The following is a 23,599-nucleotide window of genomic DNA, read 5'->3' as shown; positions in this document are numbered from 1 at the left end:
GGAGAGGGACGTGGGGAGAAGCCGGAAGTGCTGGTTTCATTGTGTGTCTGGCGCTGCTGACAGCTGCCCGGGTTTCAGCCACCCTGCCGCCGCCGCCGCCTTCCCCGCGCGCCGCGTCTGTCTCCCGCCCGCCGCCCCGCTCTCTGGATGTGCAGATGGATCTGGTAGGAGTCGCCGCCGCCCCCGAGACCGGCCCGGGCCCCGCCTGGCAGAGCAAGGTGAGGGGCGGTACCGTGAGGGGCTCCCGCCGGCGGCGAAGGTCCCGTTCTGAGTTCCCCTTCCCTGTGGGAAGCGCTGCCCCAGGGGTTTCTGCTGCGTGCCGGGGGCGGGGAGTCCGGTTCCGCAGGGACTGGGGGAGCCGCAGATGAGTCACCGCAGGCGGCGGCTCCGGGCTCCGCTTCCCGCACCCAGCTAGCGCGGCCGGTTTGACCGACCGCCCCAAGCCCAGGGCTGACCCAGGCCCGGCGAGGGGGGGACGGCCGGCCTCCTTCTAGGGCTCGCGGAGGGCGGCAGAGACTGTTCCGGGCCTCAGGCAGTTCCTAGCGCTGGTGTTTCCAGTGTCACTCCCTGAGCTGCGCCAAAGCTGCTCTTCCTCTCCAGGGACGAGTGAGATTTTTGGCTCACAGACTTTAGGGGCAGACAGGACTGTCGCCTAGATGACCTCCTGAGGCCCCTTCCAACCCTGATATTCTGTGGTTCTGTGATCCTTTAGTCTGGCCTCCTGCACATCACAGACCACAGAACCTCACCCCCTCCTGTAAATACACCCATAACCTCTGGCTGGGTCATTTAAGTCCTCAAATCTTCATTTAAAGACTTCAAGTATATAGAGAAAATCCACCATATGCTCTAGTTCAGACCAGTGAGTGACCTGTGCCCTACTTTGACAGAAACCCTGGAGGTTTTTTTACCTTCCTCTGTAATCTGACCTGGGGAAAATTCCTTCCTGACCCCAAATATGGTGAGCTGTTAGAGCCTGAGTATGTAAGCAAGACCCACCAGCCAGATGTGGGAAAGAATTTTCTATAGTAACTTGAAGCCCTCCTGTTCTGTAGCCATTGGAGATATTTATTGATAGCAGTCATGAGTAGGCAACATACTATTGTAGGCAATGTCATCATACTGTCTCCTCCATAAATTTATCAAGCTCAGTCTTGAAACAGGTGAGGGTTTTTTTGCCCCCACTGCTCCCCTTGGATAACTGTTCCAGAACTTTGCTCTTCTGGTGGTTAGAAATTTTCATCTGACTTCGAGCGTAAACTTGCTGATGGCTAGGTTATGTCCATTTGTTCTTATGTCAACATTTGTCCTTTATTTAAATAACTCATTCCCTTGTGTTTACTCCTCTAATCTATTTATAGAGAGAAATCATTTATCCTCTGAGCTTTTGTTATGTTAGGCTAAATAAGCCAAACTTAAGACTACTCTCGTAAGATAGGTTCTTCGTGTCTCTGATCATTCTAGTAGCCCTTCTCTCCACCTGTTCCAGTTTAAATTAATCTTTCTTAAATGTGGGATACCAGAACTGCGCACAATATTCCAGATGAAGTCTCACCATTGCCTTGTATAACGGTAATAACACTTCCCTGTTCCCAAGCAATACCTCACCTAATACATGTTAGGATTGCACTAGCCTTTTTCATGGCCACATCACATTGATCGTATCCTACTGTGATTGACCAATACACCTAGATCTTTCTGCTTCTTTGTTGCTTCCAAGTCCACTGTTTATGTCAAAAATTCTTGTTGTTAGTCCCTAAGTGCATGACTTTGCACTATTAAATTTCATCTGATTTCTGTTTCTCCAGTTGTCAAGGTCGTCCAGATTTCTTGTATGATATTGTTCTGATACAATGTTAAGGCAGATGCCCTAAAAACTCCCCTTTCCCTCTCCCCATCCTTAACTAGGAAGAAAACACCACAACAAAGTTAAACAATAGGCTGTTGCTAGACTTGCCTTCAGTCTGTGCTGGGAGAAACGGGGAGGGTATTACAGGTTGCATTTGTGAGTTTGTATCTGGGAAGCTCGGATCTGCACTACCCAGAACAAAGACCATCATGACAGGTAGCAAAAGACACCACAGTCCTGGGGAAAGGCCTGAGAACCAGGAGCTTCTGTGCCCTAACTGTTGCAAGGCCTTGGGCAAGTCATTTTTCACTTCTCTTATCATGTCTAATGCAGTAGGGTTCAAACTGGATTCATGTTTGCGTGGTGCTTTGGATGTGCTAAGTGCCATGTAAGTACTAAACATGACCACATCTACCAATAGATCCATTTGGTACTTGAGTTAAAATTCGGCATGCCAATGGTTGAGTCCATTTTAGATGAACATATGCTATACCTCGTCATTACTATGTATGTGCTCTGATGGAATTATTAAACTGTTCCCTCACAGAAGTGGTGAAATTTAGCCTTGGGATCCACTTTCAGATGCCAGGAGAGAACCAGAACTTGGCTCAAACCTGCCGGTGTAGCCTAAAGTGGGACATCTAACTGCTACAGACCTGTAGAAATCAGTTTTTGTCTGTGTCTTGAAACCTCTTCCAGAATGTAATTTGGGTACAATGTGTCCTAACCAGTCTTGACCTATTGTATTACACTCTGAAAGATGGTGATCTACTCTGGCCTTTACTAACTTTGTCCTCGCTGTAATGACATATGCTTGTAGACTAAAAAAGACTTAAATGTGCCTGCAGAAGGACGTGTTCAGGCATATTCAGCTCTAACTCAGCAGACTTTGTGCAAGGCAATGAGAAATGCACATAGATGAAATAAACAAACATCTTTTAACATTTTCAGTACTCAAATACTTTACTCTAAATTGCCTGAAGAAATTGAGTGTACACAAATCTTTTCAGCAAAAAAGGGGCTCAGAGTTGGTTGCCAAAACTGATGAGCAGACCGTTGTCTATTCCACTGCAGGCTGAAGTCAGCAGTGAACTGAAATTGATAAGTTTTTGTTCAGCCTACTGCTTGCTGACTACAGTTCCTGTTGGACCCCTCACAGGTGGGTCAGTGCACTCAGACCTTGATTCTGGGCAAAACTCTAGCTCCGTTAAGTCAGTGACAAAACTCACATGGGATCCAGAAATCCATGAAATCTGTTTTTGGTTACATCTCAGAGATGTCTCCTTTAGTTTTGAAGGAATGTGTTATCTGTTATTGTTTCCAGAATCTGGAAAGGAAACCTTTAGTTGTACTTGTGATTATTTGGTGATCCCCACTATCCCACATGGGGTTTTATCCTGGTGCCTAAAAGCTGCTAATATATTTTTTCCTCTCTATTCTCTTACCATTTGGCAAACAGATCTTTCCTTATCCTTGATGCTTCAGAGGGCACTGAAACAAGTCTGCTCTCTAGTTTTCATTTTGTTTCAGTCTAAAAAATGTTGCTGAGAAATGTATAACACATTCTACTGGATTTTTTTTTAAAAATTGATATCAACTTTAATGTGTTTTTCCTTAGAGTAAGTTACTTTTTAAGATGAATTTTGCTTTGTTTATACAGTGCTTGGCACGATGTGGACCTGACTTGATCAAGATCTGTAGGTGCTGTGCTATGGCAATACTATCTCTAATAAACCCTCTAGTTTGAGTTGGTGGCCAGTTTAAAAATTGTTCTCTTCCTGTTGGTGATATAGATGAAATGCAATTCTTGAAAATAACAGGTTTCTTTACTGGGACACACTATCTTGGATGTAAAAGTGCCTAAAACTTAGAGCCAGATATTCTGAAATTCCATCCACATGGGAAGACTTCAGTTAGACGGCATTCAGGTGCAAAGTTTATCCTGCATGGCTGTATTGGCAGGATTTGCGGCCTGGAGTCTACAGAGTATTTAAACTTGTGAGCTAAGTTCTGCCTCCTTAGAGGTAGCCCAGCCCTATGGACTTCATTACCAATCAATATGTAAATTTTCATGGTTACCTTTTCACTATGACCTTCTAAGCAGTTTTAACTTGGAGACTTGGCTGAACCAATGCGTTTTGCACATTTATAACTTAGTATTCAAAGATATTTAACTTTTGTCATTCAAATGTTGGAACAGATAATTTTTCCAAATTTTTGGGGGGGGGAGAAAATCCTGAGCTGAGAGAAAATATGGTAAACTTCAGTCCAAAAATGTTGTTCACATAACTTTCTCAAATGGGAGGTTTTACAGAAATTCCCAGTTCTTACTGTCTGCTATTACCAGGTGGCTCTTACAACATACTGTGTTGTGAATATATTTTTTAACAGTCTAAACTCTCTGAAGTATTGGCACTGCCGTCTTCCCTACTTACCTTATGGTGGTCACTTAAAGGAGTATGGTTGTACTTTAGTCTAACAGTGTTTGTGAGTCTGTAGAAGAAAGAGAAAATCTGAAGACTACATCAGTTTGCCCTGAACCTATTGGTAGTTTAACTGTACTAACAAACAAAGTAGCCTCTATGTCTAGTTGCCATATTTCAACAAAATGTTTCTTTGCAGTGTCCATGGGGAACCCCTAAAAATGCAGCAATATCATGCTCCCTTGCTGATGTGATGAGTGAACAGTTGGCAAAAGAGCTGCAACTGGAAGAAGAAAAAGTTGCTTTTCCTGAGGTGGTTACGTAAGTTAAACACCCTAGAACTTATCCTGGGTTAGTAAACTTGATTGCTGAGTCATTGTAGGTCTTCCTACGTGGTATCTTAAGTAAAGGTTTGTAGTTACAGTACCATAGTAAACATTTTCCTTGTTCTGTCACCCTTTCTTGTTCCATTTCTGGTAGTTCCTCTAGAAATGTATTGTTAAAATACCTATTCCAGAGGTTCTCCAGTACATGAGTCATGTACTGGTACCATATGTACCATAAATGGTAAATGTTCAGAATGGAGAGGGGTAACTAGTGGTGTTCCCCAAGGGTCAGTCCTAGGACCAGTCCTATTCAACTTATTCATAAATGATCTGAAGAAAGGGGTAAATAGTGAGATGGCAAAGTTTGCAGATGATACTAAACTGCTCAAGATAGTTAAGACCAAAGCAGACTGTGAAGAACTTCAAAAAGATCTCACAAAACTAAGTGATTGGGCAACAAAATGGCAAATAAAGTTTAATGTGGATAAATGTAAAGTAATGCACATTGGAAAAAATAACCCCAACTACACATACAATATGATGGGGGTTAATTTAGCTACAAATAATCAGGAGAAAGATCTTGTAGTCAGCATGGATAGGTCTCTGAAGACGTCCACGCAGTGTGCAGCGGCAGTCAAAAAAGCAAACGGGATGTTAGGAATTATTAAAAAAGGGATAGAGAATAAGACTGATAATCTTATTGCCCTTATATAAATCCATGGTATGCCCACATCTTAAATACTGCGTATAGATGTGGTCCCCTCATCTCAAAAAAACATATAGTGGCATTAGAAAAGGTTAAGAAAAGGGCAACTAAAATGATTAGGGGTTTGGAACGGGTCCCATATGAGGAGAGATTAAAGAGGCTAGGACTTTTCATCTTGGAAAAGAGGAGACTAAGGGGGGATATGATAGAGATATATAAAAGTGGTGTGGAGAAAGTGAATAAGGAAAAGTTATTTACTTCTTCCCATAATATAAGAACTAGGAGCCACCAAATGAAATTAATGGGCAGCAGTCAACCTGTGGAACTCCTTGCCTGAGGAGGTTGTGAAGGCTAGGACTTTAAAAGAGTTTAAAAGAGAACTGGATAAATTAATGGAGGTTAAGTCCATTAATGGCTATTAGCTAGGATGGGTAAGGAATGGTGTCGCTAGCCTCTGTTTGTTTGTCAGAGAGTGGAGATGGATGGCAGGAGAGAGATCATTTGATCATTACCTGTTAGGTCCACTCCCTCTGGGGCACCTGGTATTGGCCACTGTCGGTAGACAGGATACTGAGCTGGATGGACCTTTGGTCTGACCCAGTATGGCCATTCTTATGTTCTTATGTGGATCTCTTCATGAGAGATCCTCTCATAATCTTGTTCTCTTCCCAGTTCATACTTCTTTCTTGACTCTTCATTTTCATGAAGATGGCTCGTTAGATCAATCAGAGGTACGCAAAGGTCTTCCAGGGTATATCAACTAATCTAGATATTTGCCTAGTTTTACATAAAAAGCACTGGCAAAGTCAGTACAAACTAAAATTTCATATAGACAAAATGAAAAAATAAGCAATGTTTCAGTAATAGTGTGCTGTGACGCTTTTGTGTATTTGTCTGATTTTGTAAGCAAGTACTTCTAAGTGAGGTGAAACTTGGGGTACGCAAGACAAATCAGACTCTTAAGAGAGATGCATTATCTCCCCGTTATTTTTAGTAAAAGTCACAGACAGGTCGTGGGCAAGAAACAAAAATTCACATAAACCCATGACCTATCTATGACTTTTTTGCTTAAAATAACCATGACAAAATCTTAATCATAGTTAATTATTGAGAAGTTTTGCATTTAAATGCAGTTTTTCCAAATTCTGTCTTCAGTCTGGAATAAGTCAAGGGGATACAAGACTGTGTGTTTACTATGTTAACAGAACTTTTATTCCCTTTTTTTTTTATTGTACTTAGTGTTGCTGAAGGGCCATTTATTACAGGAGAAAACACTGACACTTCCAGTGACCTAATGCTAGCCCAGATGCTACAAATGGAGTTTGACAGGGAGTATGATGCACAGCTTAGACGTGAGGAAAAAAAGTTCAATGGAGATAGCAAAGGTACTACCATCAGACATGACAGTCTTGTTAGACAAACAAGTACATTTATTTTATGACACCTGTTTGAATTGACTGAGCTGTGAGGTAGTGGTGAATGCATGTTAATTACAAAATTTCTAATCTGTTTTGTTTCCCAAGTCTCCATATCCTTTGAAAATTACCGAAAGGTGCATCCCTATGAGGATAGTGACAGCTCAGAAGATGAAGTTGATTGGCAGGATACCCGTCATGATCCCTATAGAGCAGGTATTGATTGAATTTACTGTGTGTACAAAATGTACTATATAGGCCAGGGGTGGGCAAACTTTTTGGCCCAAGGGCCACATCTGGGTGGGGAAATTGCATGCATGGCCATGAATGGGGGGTTGGGGTGTGGGAGGGGGTGTGGTATGCAGGAAGGGGCTCAGGGCAAGGGGTTGGGGCAGAAGAGGGGTGCGGGGTATACGGGGGCTCAGGGAAGGGGGTTGGGGTGCAGGAGGGGCTCGGCAGAAGTGCAGGGAGGAGTGTGGGAGGGGGCTCAGGGCAGAGTGTTGGGGTGCAGGAGGGGTGTAGGGTGTGGCAGGGGGCTCAGGGAAGGGGGTAGGGGTGCAGCAGGGGCTCAGGGAAGGGGGTTGGGGTGCGGGGCGCAGGAGGGGTGCGGGTTCCAGCCTGGTGCTGCTTACCTGGAGCTGCTCCTGGAAGTGGCAGGCTCCGCTCCTGGAAGTGGCCGGCACCACATCCCTGCAGCCCCGGGGCAGGCAAAGAGCTCCGCGCACTGCCCTCACCTGTGGGTACCTCCCCCGAAGCGGCACAGGGCCCGTGGCGCCACGGAAGTGGCAATCCTGCTGGCCGTAGTTTGCCCACCCCTGATATAGGCCAAGATTCTCAAAAATGAGAGCCTGAAATTAGAAATGAGAGATACTAGGTACTTGGCTGTTCTGGGAACTCAAGCTGTTTGTTTTTGTTTGTTTATTTATTCTTTATTATTTAATTTAGGTCCTATTTTTAATGTACTGGTCTCTGATTACATGTGCCCTTTGTAAAGTTCTTATTAAAAATTCAGTTGCCTATGGTTGTGTGTGTCATAAAGGCAGTGCATTATAATGAAGATTTCAATGCCCAAGATGCAGCACAGAACTCATTGATGAGTCTTAATAGCTGGGTATTTGAGGTTACCTGTTTGGAGGACCTATGTGTCTGTCATCTATTCCTTCCTAGGGTATGTGCCAGACTGTGTAACATAGGATTTATTATTTTAGAAGTCCCCGAAGTGTGCAGGATGCTTCACAGAAGGGACTTTTGTTTGCTTTTACATTTTTAATTAATTAAATTGCTTTGCTTATTGTGGGCATCATGGAATAGTTACAAATATATTACACCTGTATTTGTGTATACATAAACTTTGACTTGTATTTTTCGTTATCGGCAGATAAACCCACCACTACTCCAAAAAAGGGCTTTATAGGAAAAGGAAAAGAAATTACCACCAAACACGATGAGGTTGTATGTGGAAGAAAGAATACTGCTCGAATGGAAAATGTAAGGTCCACCTTGTGTGTGCGCAAGCATAATATCTATAAATGCCTTAATTCAATCAGTATTTGGAGGATTTTAGAGAAATGTATGTTGTTCTAACCGTCCTTTAAATGAAGATTGTGAAACATTTGGATTAATTTTTTCACAGAGGTAAGTATTGGTACAAAACTGAATTTTTATTTCTAAAGTGTTCAAGTAATACTGCATGTAAGTGATACAAAAATGTTTATGTACAGAAATAAATTACTTTAGCACAAATATACCAGCAAGTTCAGTAATAAGAGGGGAAAATCATCAAGCATACACTGCTAAACATGTCAGTCGTGTAATCCAAATGATTTAAAAAACAGAAGAAAAACCTTATCTGAGTCAGGGAAACTGAATCTTAATCACTTAGTGCAGAATGCTGGCTTATCTGTCTATCCACAGCAGTAAATATTTGCAATTTGCATTAACATAGTTGTATCAAAAAATATTGGGAAGAAGGAAATGCATGCCAGTATTATCTTTATAAGGTAAGTGATGTGTAATCTACTTAAAGAGTGGGTGAGAGCAATTGCTTAGCTCTTGATTTTAAATTGTATTAGAACATTTTGTTAACACTCTGTAAAACTTGCTTGGTGGAATGCTGTCGCAGAAGCCATTCACTGAAGCATCCACTCTTCCAGTTCAGAAGCTAACCATTATAAAAGTTAGTTCTTGAATATTTGAATCAAAATCCTGTTCATTTGCTGTATCTTTCTCTGTCTCTAGTAGTAGTAGTGTATTTTTAAATTTGTCTGTTTTGTAGTTTGGGCCTGATTTCCAGGTTGGAGATGGAATTGGAATGGATTTAAAACTATCCAATCAAGTCTTTAATGCCTTAAAGCAACATGCATACTCTGAGGAACGTCGAAGTGCCAGGCTTCATGAGAAGAAAGAGCATTCTACTGCAGTATGTCTTGCTAAGCCATTTTAAATCCCAAACCTTCCATACTGACTTGCATATCATTTTGATATATTTTAGAAAAAGTAATCCATTTTGACTAATGAGCAATGTTTGACTAGGAGTTTACTGAAGAAGGTTGTATTGTATTAATTCCTACAGTGGGAAACTCTTGCCTTCATCTAACCCACGTGTATTGTGCTCAGATACTGTGATCACAGCTGCCATATAAATGCATGCAATATTTTGATAGGCTTCCCAAAATAAGAGTAATCAAGTTTTATTACCAGTTTGCTTGTGTTTTCTGTATCTTTAATACCTTGGAGCTGATCATCTGCTTCACAACTATTCCTGGAATTTACTCTAGAACTTGGTTATAGAAATTCTGAGAAAAGAAGGGATTAATCCTAGATACCTGGAGTATATTACTTTAAATTATCTTTATAACCAGAACTTCAGGAAGATAGGTTGCTAATTGAAGTCCCTCAACTTGTCATCTAGGAAACCAATTGGTATTCCTGATTGGATGAAACAGTTGATTTTTTGGGAGGAGTGCGGAGGGAATTCTAGTGCGATGGTCTTGATTTTTGCCACTGAGTTATGGTGATTTGGACAGCTCTTAACCTTTCTCTGTCTCAGTGTTGTCAGTCACTAAAATGGGTATAATACCTAAGCATCTCTGAGGTACTTAGCCTTAATATTTGTAAAGGTCTTTGAGACTCAAATACGAAATGTGCAATTAAAAGTGCTGCTGATGCTCTTCTCTGTGCATAACAGAAAAAATGTGGTCCTTGCCCCAACAAGCTTACAATCTATAAAAAACAGTATTAAGTAAAGTAAGTCTTGGGATAAAAGAGTTGTTCTGCTAAAGTGTAAAAACAAGAACAACCTACTTATGCTTTTTCTCCTAGATTGTTTGAGAACACATTTTGCCAGCTGATTCAAATCAGATGGAAAGGGTATTATCCTCTAAATAATCAGAACCACCACTAAGTTTAAATGAATTTAGATAAATCATTCACATGTTTACTTTCTTTCTCCCTTTCTCCTGTAGGAGAAAGCAGTGGATCCTAAAACACGTTTACTTTTGTACAAGATGGTCAATGCTGGGATACTGGAGACCATCACTGGCTGCATTAGCACAGGAAAAGAATCTGTTGTTTTTCATGCTTATGGAGGAAAGTAAGTGTGATTGTCATGCTTTGGGGTGCAATCCAGACCAGTAAGGGGTTGTCACTACTTCTTCTGCAACCCTAGGGTGCTTTAGAGTGCTTTGTTGCTGTAGCCCCTAGGCTGGGAGCACTCTCAGCAAGCCTACAAGTCAAACCCTGAGTGTGTGTCTGTGCAGTAGACAGCCCTGGTTCAGCAGCCTCTCTACAGCCCCACGCTGGCTTTCACCAACCTCAGTTACAACTAGCAAGGTGACCCCAACACGCTCCCAGTACTGAATTTTCCCAAAATTGTGTGCGCTGCAATATCCAGCCCTTTCCTGGTAAGCTGAGAGAGATATGGTTCGTTTGTTCCTTTAAAGCAGTGGTTCTCAAACTTTTGTATTAGTGGCCCCTTTCATACAGCAAGCCTCTGAGTGTGACCCCCTGTTATAAATTTAAAAACAGCTTTTTAATATATTTGACAGTATTGTAAATGCTGGAGGCAAAGCAAGGTTTGGGGTGGATGCTGACAGCTCGCAATCCCCATGTAATAACCTTGGGTCACGACCGCCAGTTTGAGAACCCCTGCTTTAAAGAGACAAAAGCATATTGCAGCTTTATTAACTGGAATGAATACACCTTCCCTGAAGCACAGCCTTGAGCTGGTTTATAGTAAAATAAAACAAATTTATTAACAATAGGACATAGGCTGAATGATGCTAAGTAAAGGAAATAAAAATAGAGGAAGTTATAAGCAAATAAAAGTGGGCAAAAATGCATCTACAAGTCTAAAATTTAGTCTAGCAAGGTACAGGTTTTGTTCAAGATGGTTTCTATCACCAGTCTTCCTTCTTCCCATCCATGGCTGACTTTCCCTCAGTTAGGACCTTCCACAGAAGTACAAGATGTTGGTTTTGCCTAAGCAGGTCTCTCTCCAATATATTCAGTTTTTCCAGAGACTTCAATCCCTGCCCCCTTGGTGGAAGGACCCATCTTTCTCAGCTTCCAACAGCTCTATTCCCATGTCTGCCTAGTGAGGGATGTGAAATATGGCTTCTGTCTTTGCTTATATCTCTCAAAGTTCAATGACCTTGTTTCAAGCAGCAGAATGATCTCATGCTGTTCTTCCCTTCCCATCACCCTGCTGATTTCTATGTAAATACGTCTTCCATTGTATTTATTCACACTTGGCTTAATTTCATTGGAGACAGGTAGGTAGCTGCCTTCCCGCCTCTCTGGGTAAAACCTTTTTCTCCCTTTTGTTTGGACAAACATTATAAAGCACAATATCAATGTGTCCTTACATAGTGTTAATACATAGAGCCTTCTTTCCTAGACAGGGCATCTGCCCTCATATTTTCTTTTCTTCTATATAAAGGGGAACCTGTTTTTGTCATGTTTGTTTGTCTGTCTGTTTACAGTCTTCAGGACATATCAGAGAGTATCCATAATTTCACCTACAGAGTTGTTACACACATTTCACAGCAACATTAATGACCATTGTGGTGTTGGATTTCAAATGATATAATCATGTCATCTTTTAAGTCGATATCATGACAGCAGTATGTGAGGTGTAGTGAATGTCAGGTGTGACGAATTGCTGACAGAGTGGTGATTGCTAACACTGGCTTTAATGGTGAGATGGGAAGAAGCAGCAAAACACTTGAGCAGTCTGGGTTTTCGTCTTCTGAGATTTTTAGGTGTATCTACAATATCATCATCCCTATTGAAGTTAGGGATGTAAATAGCGGTTAAAAAAGTTAACTGGTTAAATGATTAAAATTATATCAGTTAACCAAGGTAGCTCTCGGGCCTCGCCGGGGTTAACGGTTAAGGTTGGTTAATGCTTACCAGTTACCTGTTTCACCTTTTTACATCCCTAGTTGAAGTTAATATATAAAATGATAAATTGTAAAAAGCCAAAAAGTACATTTAAAAAAAAATCCTTGCTGTTTTCCTTCTCCAGAAATAGCCTGGAAAATGAACATAAAACTTAAGTATAAAACTTCATGTGCTTGTACATGTGCCCTTGGTCTGTGTCAACCACTTATTTAACCCAGCAGGTCCAACTAAACATCTGCATTTCTTCCCTTTGGGAGCAAGTGGGAGTGTGACCAAACAGTAGTCTTAAAACAATTGTTTTTATTTAGCAATAGAAATGAAGCGTTAGAGGATTTTAAAACTGACATCAATGATTAGGTCTCTTACATAAAATAGTACCATTCCTGATGGTGACCTAGGCAGTATATAAAGATGCCTGAATTGTCCTTTAATGCTACCAGAGTTCTTTGTTCTCCTGCATGTGGGGTTTGGCCTTTCCTTGTCAAATCAGTTTCATTGTCTGACTGGAGACAGAATCAGCAAAGCTAATCGTTCTGGCATTGTCCCTTAACTCTTAAATGTTTACTGATTAAGTAGGTATCTTGAGCCATCCTTCTCCTTCCTCCCTGTATTCCAGAATAAACCAATATATTTATATAAGAAACATACTCATATAGTAAACATCATCCCAATAACCAGACCTATAGTATTCATAAATTATTATAGGATAGTTCCATAATTGTCATAAAATGTAATGTAAAAGTGGAGTTAAAATTTTAACCTGGGTTTCAACTCTATCCACTGTACAGACAAACATCAACAGAGGGAAGAAAGTAGACTATAAAAAAGGGGCTATTGGGTGGTTGGAGACACAATGATTTCCACATTTCACCTTTTACAAAGGTTGCATTTAACCAAGTAATATTTAAACTGTATCAGTTCCATGTCGTTCTAGAAATGTATAATAAGCCTACTTGATAAACTTTTGGTCTTCATAATTGAAGTCCTTCACAAGCTATTAATACTATAATTAGTTTAAGAACCAAGTTTAACCAAGGAACTCTGCAGTCTTTTCGTGGACTTAACTTCAACATATGCAGTGTTTTGTTTCTGCATGATCTTAACAGCTTTTTTAGAAACAAACAAACTCAATTGATTGTGCTCAGAGACCTAGATGTAGATTAAACATTTAATTTTTGTTCTGTGTTCTTTTTTTCTATCATAAGAACGGGTGAGGATGATAAAGCTGTACCTCCAGAATGTGCCTTAAAGGTATTTAAAACTACCCTTAATGAATTCAAGAACCGTGACAAATACATTAAGGATGACTACAGGTTTAAAGATCGCTTCAGTAAACTGAATCCACGGAAGGTTATCCGTATGTGGGCAGAGAAAGAAATGCACAATCTAACAAGGTACAAAAACAGTATAGTTGGCATTAGTGTCTGACTTTTTTTTCCTATTTTTCAAGGAAGTTCTGCTAGATCGCTGTAAAGTCCTACTTCGATGTAGGGGCCTTAATGCATATGTTTACTCCAACTCTCACATCTTATTACATATTTAATTCATACAGTTGAGATACTACAAATGTTCAGCCCCTTATTCCCTATATGCTTCAAGTTCAGGATTGTATAACTGAGCACATTTATTTTGTATATTGGGAAATCTTTCAAGTAAAAAAGTGTCCGTTTGGTAATTTTAAATTGTTGCCAGACCTCTATTGTAACCAATTCTTTGAAACCACTAGCATCTACCTCTGAAAATTACAATCTAAAATGAAACCAAAAGGTTTGTAGCCTTCAAGGCATAATGTTTTTGGAATCCATAGTATGGCTTCCAGTGCTTTCATGTGTATTCTATGTGAATTAATACATTGATCCAGAATAAGCTTGCAAAAATGTTTTAGCACCAGAGAAAGGCTAGCATGAATTTTTGACTTACCCTTTGAATAATATCTATCTTCTGATCTACAGAATGCAGAAAGCTGGAATCCCTTGTCCAGAAGTGGTTATGCTTAAGAAACACATCTTGGTCATGTCTTTCATTGGCCAGGATCAAGTTCCAGCTCCTAAACTAAAGGAAGTAAAACTCAATAGTGAAGACATGAAAAAGGCCTACTATCAAATTCTTCATGTAAGCTGATGCTGATGTCTTTACTCAACATTCTGGCAACAATTCCTGGGAGAGTAGTATAGATGACCGTTGTATATATGTATTCTTCACAATATATAAAACCTCTGGACCTCCATATCAGCAATGTTTTGCAATAGGTATATTTTGTGGAACATGAATAAACAAGGATAAATCAGAAATGATGTGTGAGAGGAAAAATAAGACTTGGGTAGAAAATAAACTTAATGCTGAGTGGTGGCAAACTGGTGCTTGGTAGAAAACAGCTATTCCAGGTCAAAGGTCCCAGATTTAGGAAGAATTACTCCTAAGGGAATTCTGGGCCACTGCGTGTGCACATAATTATGTCCCCTGTAGATTTCTTTGCTTCCCTGAAGAAAAATGACTTTCTAACGGGAAAGCAAAGGGAAGCCGCAAGAGCGGTCACGCGCCCCTCCCCAGCAGTGTGAGCATGTTGTTTCACGTGCCTGGAGCAACTGGTGGAGAGGTAATCACCACAGGGGAGGGAGGCTAGGGACATTCTGGCTGACGGCTCCTACCCTGTGCTGGGCTCAGCTGCTAGTCCTGACTAGGCTGGGAGCAGGGGAGGACGGGACTTGTTCTTCCCCTGCAAGGAGCCAGTGCTGGGTCAGACCCATCCCCAGAAACCTCTCCTGGCTACATGAAGGTTTTCCCATGCCCCGCTTCCTGCCCCCATCGCTCCTCAGTGTGGGGGAGGGGATCACTACAGGGAACTGATTTTCCCCCATCTGCCCAACCCCTGTGCATTTGGCACCCCACCCTGCTGAGCCTCATCTCTTGCATCCAGACCCCCACCTCTGCACCCAGATAATCCTGCTGAGCCCCAACCACCTTCACGTGGACCCCCGTGCAGAGTCCCATTGCTCCTGCACCCAGAACCCTCCAGCAAGCTCCTGTGCATCCAGGTTGTACCACATAGAGCCCTCTCACCCCACACCTGGATCCCCCCCCACACACACTAAGCCCCTCCACACTTGGATCTTGCCAGGCTGAGGCTGAGCCTTCAGAATAAAATTATAGCCCTTGACCTGCAATTGTAAATACTTAATTGCTTTTTCTCCATTTCAGCTGGATCAAATAATATTTTATCAGCTGTGTATATGTACTCTCAAATTCACTCTTATGACTTGTTTTTCTGTAGTGAGAAAGGCTAGGTAGAAACTAAAGATTCCTTGCAGTTAAACCCTGAGGCTTGTGGAGCTACACAGACATTGTTTAAACTGAATTTAGTTTGTGTTGGGCACAGTTCAATACATAAAGGAAGATGAGGTCCTTGCTCAAAGTAACTCAGTTGGCATTCTGCAGATATGATGCAGATGCATAAACCCAGAATGAACAATGTACGATTGAATCTCAGAGGGGTCTTTTTCCTACTTAAAGTTGAAGTATTCGGACTCTCACTATTGAAGTTCAACTTGATTCATTTTGTGTAATTTCTAATGTCATGACTCTGGGGGAAAGTCATTAATGAGTGCTTATCTGTTTGATAGGGGGTGAGGTAAAAGAGTTGTCTAAACATGCCTATCTGTCTATTGCGGTTGAACTGAGTTCAGATAAGTTCACTAGTCTTAATGCTTTTCTTTAGCATAACTGTTTTCCTTGAAATTCTGAACATTTAGTTTCTATTTAACAGGAATAAAAGATGTGATGTCACAATTCCTCACATTAATCCAACTGCATGTAAACTTGAAACGTGACTACTAATTGGGTGGAAAATATGTTTTGCTTTACCTTGGCTGTACAAACGGTGCTGATTTAATTACTACTCAAACAAGTATTCTTTGCTTAATAATTTGTCTGACCTCTCGCAGATGATGCAACAGTTATATAAAGAGTGCTCACTTGTTCATGCTGACCTGAGTGAGTACAACATGCTCTGGCATGATGGAAAGGTAAGCATATTCTTAAAGTAGAAAAAAAAGTGTATTTAATGTTGAGTGTTCGTATGCACTGTGTGAACCAGAATGTTTCTCTGTTTACTTTAGGTTTGGTTAATTGATGTAAGTCAATCTGTGGAGCCAACCCATCCTCATGGACTTGAGTTTTTGTTCAGAGACTGCAGGAATGTTTCACAGGTAGGGGTTCTGCAGTTAGTGACCTCTGCTTGTGGGGTTTTTTTTTCTGTAGTTGAACTCTGATGTAAAAGGCTTTTTCTGGGGGTGGGGAACAGACTTTTAAATATATTAAGTTGATAAAATCATCAAATTCAGTTTTGGAAATGATCACTTGTCTATAAAAATTCACTTGTAAATGCTGAGTGATTTGTTCAGATACAGGAGGACCATATTGGAGTGAGATTCAGCATTAGAGAGGAATAAAATGGTGCTCCTAGAATTGAAACATGCTCTCTTGGATCATGTTGCTTGGTTGTCTGGGAGGGGGGAGGGGAGTCAAGCTTAAGTGCTATTTCCATATCTGATTAGTAATTGTAGTTTTTGAAATGCACCATGTACTATTTTATAAAGTCTGGTTAAAGACACTGTAATACATTCTTTCTTTCATTTTTAACAGTTCTTCCAGAAGGGAGGTGTATCAGAAGCACTTAATGAACGGGAGCTCTTCAATGCTGTCTCAGGTTTAAATATTGCAGCTGACAATGAAGCTGATTTCCTAGCTGAGGTAAGAGTCTCTCTGTGGGTGATATCTAATTCTAGTAAATTAAGGTCCGCTAGCTAGCTAGCAGCCAGCCACAATCCTATTTCTTCAGCATTCTTAGTTATGACTAATCCTGTTAGGATAGCTGGTGAAACTGTAGTAAACCTAAATCTCCAGCTTTTTAAATTCCGATTTTTCTAGGTTGAAAGCTTATGCTCAAATAAATTTTAGTCTCTAAGGTGCCACAAGTACTCCTTTTCTTTTTGCGAATACAGACTAACACAGCTGCTACTCTGAAACCTGTCAATAGCAAAAGCTGATACAACTGGTGTAATTTGTCTGTATGTTAATAGATCTTTACATTATCTTACATATAACTGAGGTTGTTTTAATTAAGTCACAATGTTTCTTAAACCACTGAATTAAAGGGGTATTTTTAAATAAAAATACTAGTGGGGTCACGCAAGGAAAAAGAAGCTGTTTTAAAAATTATCTAACTTTTTTATTGCTTATTTTCAATAATTTTAAATGCAAAAGGTTAGAACCTAAAAATAAAGCTTATGTGCTAGGATTCTCGAAAATTTAATATCCTAAAATTAGACTTCTAAAGCCACATTTAATTTCCTGATTTTTTTTTTTTTTTAAATCTTGCCTGTAACTAATTTCTTAAGTGTGTCCTGATGTCATTTCAATTACATTCTGAAAAATATGGGATGAGGGGGAGAGGTCTTAAGCAGGAAGAGGGGATGTGTATATGTAGAGAAATTTTTAATGTCTTCAAGCATTCTTGAGTTACTGGGTAAAAGGGCTCTTAATAGTAAAGCATTGGAGAGTTGTCCTGATAGGCCCTAGCAGTGCAGACCCATGCTGGTCCCAGCCATAAAACTATGTATTTCTGTATTAATGCAGAAATATGTAGGGGGTGAGAAATTTAGTTCTATTCAGCTCCTGGACTGGGTGTGCTACCAATGTGCTCAGCCAAAGGAGGAGAGAAATAAGACACAATGTTGTAACATTCTAGGGAACTGCTAGCTATTTCACCGGTGTTATTTCAGTTTTTCTCCACTCTCAAATGCTGGCAAGTCTCCATGCTTCATTGAGTTGTAAGATGGTTGTGGTGTTCTCCTATAAAATCCTTTGACTATTGTTTTATGATTTGCCATAATAGGGAGAGGTGCATTAATGTGTGAATGTTACATAATCTGATCTTTCAAAGACTAATTTGGATAGCCCCTCTGTAAGATTCAAACCATAACAAGCTGTTAGGGACACCAGTGTGAAGCCCCAGTATCTCCCTATTTACATTCCTTCTTTTTTCTTAATTTCTTTGTCTTCTCTTTTATGAGTATTGGAGAAAGTAGTGCCCCAGACTGGCTCTTTACAGGCTGCAGATCAAAACAGAATAGGACTGTACTATTTTAATCATGTAAAGCACTTGAGCGTGACTTTATTTACTGCTCTGCTAGTACCACTGACATCAGGGGTGGGCTGGGCTGTCCCATCATGAGGCTATTCTGGAACTTCCACCATCGTTCGGGGGGGTTGAGATACAGCAGTTTTGTTTTAGACTTGACAAAATTGACACTTAAGTGCTTTTGGGGAAATTCTGGACACAGTTTAGACTATGAGGACCTCCCCCCCTCGAAAAATCCTGTCCCTGAACCTGAAAGCATTGTATGCACTTCTGTTCCATTAATTTGCTCAAGGTAGATGCTTCTTAATATCTCCTAAACTTTGCATATCACACCCTTGTTTAAAGCTGGGGTGGCTGAACCATTGAGAGCATTAGATATTCAGGAAATGGATCATAATACGTGAACTAGTTTACTCCTATAAACTAGCTGTTTTAACACACTATTTTGAAGCACTTGCTTACAGGCCCAGTTTTTATAAAAGCTTCAGAGTGGATTTATTTCTATCTTTCAGATTGAAGCTTTGGAGAAAATGAATGAAGATCATGTGCAGAAACATGGAAAGAAGATGCCTCCATTTTCAAGTGATGGAGATCCACCAATAATATACAATGAATAGCACTGAATGCATAACTGCTTTAAAAAGAAACAAGTTTGCTGCTTCTAACCATGTTAGAGGCATGGTAAATGTCATCTTCCAAAGATGAGGGAATGTGTGGTTGACTTGGAATACCAAAAAGGAAAACACAATGAGTGTACCTTGGTGCTTGTGTTTTTTATATGGGCCTGAAAGTCAGGCTCTTGGGATTTTAGAATGGCCCTGTGAATAGAATGTCACCACATCTAATGTTGTGATGATTTAACCAACCTTTCAGTTACTTTAGATTATTGTAGCTGAATTAATCATATTTGGCATGATTCGGAGTTTAAATGTCTTCGTTTTTTGTTTTGTTTTTTTAAATTGACAATTCCAGACTAGTAGTGGCTACCGTGTAAATGATAGGGAAGAGCAGTAGTCCCTATCATCCTCCCCTTTGCCACCCCTAAAACCTATCTGGTTTAAGATTATATATCAATATATACACAACATAGGTGTAGCCCATTTTTTCCACATTTAAAACAAACAAACAAAAAAATTAAATTAGACAGTCACAAAAATCTGATTTCTTAATGTAACCGTCTTTCACACATTTTAAAATCTTTTTTTTTTCTTCATGTAAATGGAATGTGGCTTAAGCTGCTTGTCTAAATATAATTGCATGCAACATGGTGGGGAGCAAGCCTGAACTGTCCAGAGGGCTGAGTTGGCAATGTCAGGACATCCTGCTGGCTGCACTCAGTTTCCATAAAATGGAGCAGATAACTGTAATCTTTATCTGTACTATAGAAATCCTTCAGAGAGTACAGGTTGGATCAAAATGGATTCTCTGCATTCAGCCTATATTGAAACTCTGGATTGTACTTTGGACACTTCTGATTTGACTAAAGTCAAATTAGAAATCTTAACAGAACCAAAGCTGATTATCACAATTGATTTATTACACAATGAAACGGTGGCAAGAAATAAAGATGAACATGTTTTGAGGTTTTTCTGCTACTAAAGTAGAAATTGAGAAAACATAAAAAAATAAGGGTGGCTTATGCGTTTTTCATTGACTTTTTGACTAAAGTATTTAATCTTTTGTTTCTTATATATTTATATATAACCTTTTAATTCTGTCTAGACCTCACTAGAATTACAGTCTGACAAAAATTTATTTCTGTGAAACAATGCATTTAGAAGATGAGCTGATTTAATGGGATGGTATGAATTAGAAAATCCTGAATATTAAATCATTTTCTGTATATTTATTTTATTGCCCTTTGTAATGGTACTTGTTACCAGGCAGGATAAATTGTTGCTGTGTGTGACATTCTCCGTGTGCTGTGCAGGTGCTCTTCCTGTTAGAAAATGAATGGTGAAGTAAAAACTTGAGATCTTGTGGCTGTATTCTTGTGTAGTATGTTGTTGAGACATTGCACTGACTTGAGTTAGTCCTAAAAGCCTTGTCAGCAACAGATCACTTGGAACTAGTGTTCCAGATGGGACTAAACTGTGTCAGCATCATTACACACAACATCATAACTGGGTGACTTGAGTAATCTCGCCTCTTAAACTTGGATGTTTCCAGCAGTTTAGTGAACATTGCCAGCTGCCTCTTCTTTCATAAGAACCAGAGCATTGATTACTCCTGGGGCAATTCTGCACTAAAAAATTAATTCTGCACACTATCTCAAATTCTGCATATTTTGTCAAAATAACACAATATAATCACACTAGTTTCAATTATTTTGGTAATTTTATTTCAAAATAGCGGTCTGTAATGATACAGACACCAAAAAAGTTTCAGGAAATGTCTTTTGACAAATAGATTCCTTACTAAGCATATTAATACAGAACTTTGAGTAATTCATTTAAACTACAATACAGAAAAAAGTTACTCAGCTTCTCGTATCTGTTGTTCTTCGAGATGCGTTGTTCATGTCTTTTCCAATTGGGTGTGTGCATGCATGAGCACAGGAGCCAGAAGATTTTCCCATAGCAACATCTGTCAGGTCAGTCTGGGCGCCCCCCTGGAGTCGTGCCTTAGTGGCGCTCAATATAGAGCTGTGCCGACGCGCCACCCCCTCAGTTCCTTCTTGCTGGCTACTCTGACAGAGGGGTTGGAGGGAGGGTATTGGAATGGACATGAACAACACATCTTGAAGAACAGTTACGAGAAGGTGAGTAACCATTTTTCTTCTTTGAGTGTGTGTTCATGTCCATTCCAATCAGGTGACTCACAAGCCCAAATTCAGGAGATGGGGTCGGAGTTGTCTATTGATTGGAGCACTGCTCTTCCAAAGGCCACATTGTCTCTGGCCTGCTGGGTGATTGCATAGCGCATGGTGAAAATGTCCCTGCACCCCCCTGCCCATTCAGCCAGGCATAGCAGACCCTGTCCCTGTGTAGCCCAGTGCCTCCACTCCCATTCAGCCCCTGCCTCAATGTCACTAGCCTCGTGCCCCCACTAGCTCCTATACCCCTGCCTCAGTCTGTTCCCCCACTAGTTCTGAACCCCAGTCTGACATCTCCCCCAGCAACCCCATGTGTCCCACTCTGTGTTGTCCCCATCCCATCTCCTCCCCCCCCCCCCCATCCTATGCCTCCCCACCTGGTCTGGGAGGCAGGGTGCTGTGAGGAAGACAGCCTCAGCCCCCTCTCTGACTGTGAGCCAGGTATCCTCCCTTCTGGTGCCACATCAGCCTCTGGTTGGAATTGCAATTGCAGCTTCCCTTTGTCTCCTTGTCAGAATCAATTATTTTGCAGGGGGGAAAAGTGTGCAGAGGGTGTTAATTCTGTGCTTGTGCAGTGGTGTGGAATTCCCCCATGAGTATTGATAGACTTTTTAGTTAAAACAAACACAATAGGTCACAAACATGCCAATACAGAACCTCATGTGTCTGAAAAGACAAGCATGTTTATAATGCTTTTTACTACAGACTGCCTACTGTTGTATTGATTTAGATGGAATAAATGGGCCGAAGATGTTAACATAACCCATTTGCTGTCCACCATTAAACAGTGTTAAACAGAGTCCCTGGCTCCAGAGACATCAGCCTGCTTAATACCATGGCAAACACACCATTAAAAAAATTATTTTAACCTTTTAAGGATCCAGAAATGAAGGAAAAACAGTTAAAGCATTTGAAATGGAAATGTAAAGCCTTTACATTTCCAACAATATTTTTGTTTCCTTTCCCTTTAGCTGGAGAGTTTTTTAAAAAGGAAAAAACCCATGTTTGAGTCTCTTAAATGGTAGCAGAGATGTCCTTAACTGTCCTTTTGAGTAAAAGAAAGTTAGTTGAAATGGGCTGGAACTATTCCTGCTGTTAAAGTTCGATGTCATCTGAGATGGTGGTTGGGATTCAGCTGGAGCTTGTAGCGGTGGCTGGTGATGTAATCTGGCTCCCTCTCTGTGACCAGATCTGGTCATGACATCCCTCAGGATTAGGAAAAATGAGATGTGGGGTCCCAGGAGATGGTGGAGGGTGGCAGCCATGATGGTGAAGGGTATGTGGGGGGGTGCAAGCGTCAGGGAGGAGGCTGGGTGTGTGTGAGGAGGGTGCAGGAGTCACGGCAGAGGGCTGGGGGCATGTGAGGGGGCTGCAGGAGTCAGGGCATGGAGGGGGGGGTGGAGTCAAGGCTGGGGTTGTTAGAGGGTGGTGCAGGTGTCAGGGCAGAGGGCGGGTGTGTGTGTGTGAGAGAGGTGCAGGGGTCAGGGCAGAGGGCTGTGGGTGTGGGCTAGGGTCGTGGGGGTGCTCCCAGCCCCCTGCTCAGAGCGGCTCACGGCAGGGTGCTGGAGGGGATATGCCCTGATTCCACCCCCCTTCCCCAAGACCCAGTCCCCACCTCTTCGCCTCCTCCCCGGAGCAGTGAGCATACTGCGGCTCCCCTTCTCCCACTCCCTCGCAAGGGCCATCAGCTGATCGGTGGCAGGGAAGGAGAGGAGGAGGGGCAGGAACCCAGCATGCTGGGGGAAGAGGCGGGGGAGGGGGCGCTTGCCTGCCCTGCAGCAGCAGCGGGCCGGGGCGGGCAGGATTTTTAATGGCACGTGGCTGCCTGCCAAGGTCCCGGCCTGTTTTCGGCAGTGGGCTGAGCGGGGCCAGCGGCTGGGACCCAGCAGCCAGCCGCGTGCCATTAAAAATCGGTTCGTGTGCCGTCTTTGGCACGCGTGCCGTCGGTTGCCGACCCCGGTCTATTCTTTCCTATTTCTTCCCCTGCTGTGCCGTCCCCCCGCAAGTCTTTCTTTAAGGACCCAAAAAATAAGTGATGAGTAGAATAGCCTATCCCCTTGTTTTGTTCACTAATTAGGCCTAGTTTTCAACACGCCCATTTTGATTAATTAATTTCCAGTTCCACAACTTCTGTTTTTACAAGTATAATTTTATTTTATTTTAAATCTTACTCCTATTGTCGCTCCTACCTGTTACATTTTGGTACTGGGGCCTTGTTCTGCCCCTCTACATAGTCAGACCTTACCTATGTTGCATGAGGTAAAGTTTCAATCTGTTTCTAAACTGATCTAGAAATTTCACCATCCCATATGGAACATAATGAACCACTGGAAGAGAAACATATGATAAACTCAATGTCATAAATACCAAAAAAACCCAAACAAACAAAAAAACCCATATAAATGGTGAAAGGTAACCTACACTTACAAAACTTTTGTTTGTTTTTTTAATAACCAATACTTTAGTACAAAGGAGGTAAGGATTCTTAAGAGGTTAGATGTTTATACAAATGATTTAACATGA

General features: G+C 41.3%; 1 protein-coding gene across 1 annotated transcript; it reads left to right on the top strand.

The window, feature by feature from the left end:
- The first annotated feature begins 1 nt into the window (after nucleotide 1).
- RIOK3 (RIO kinase 3) lies at nucleotides 2-20,241 on the top strand. The gene is made up of 13 exons (XM_038391609.1): nucleotides 2-218; nucleotides 4,472-4,593; nucleotides 6,544-6,689; nucleotides 6,828-6,935; nucleotides 8,098-8,207; nucleotides 8,995-9,138; nucleotides 10,184-10,311; nucleotides 13,328-13,516; nucleotides 14,075-14,234; nucleotides 16,064-16,144; nucleotides 16,238-16,327; nucleotides 16,764-16,871; nucleotides 18,774-20,241. The coding sequence occupies exons 1-13, from the start codon at nucleotides 156-158 to the stop codon at nucleotides 18,876-18,878; spliced, it is 1,554 nt and encodes a 517-aa protein (XP_038247537.1). The 5' UTR covers nucleotides 2-155; the 3' UTR covers nucleotides 18,879-20,241.
- The last annotated feature ends 3,358 nt before the right edge of the window (nucleotides 20,242-23,599 follow it).

The sequence above is a fragment of the Dermochelys coriacea genome, chromosome 2 (assembly GCF_009764565.3).
Source record: "Dermochelys coriacea isolate rDerCor1 chromosome 2, rDerCor1.pri.v4, whole genome shotgun sequence".
Taxonomy (NCBI): domain Eukaryota; kingdom Metazoa; phylum Chordata; order Testudines; family Dermochelyidae; genus Dermochelys; species Dermochelys coriacea.
The sequence above is the reverse complement of the archived record's forward strand: the minus strand, read 5'-3'. Positions and strand labels throughout refer to the sequence as shown.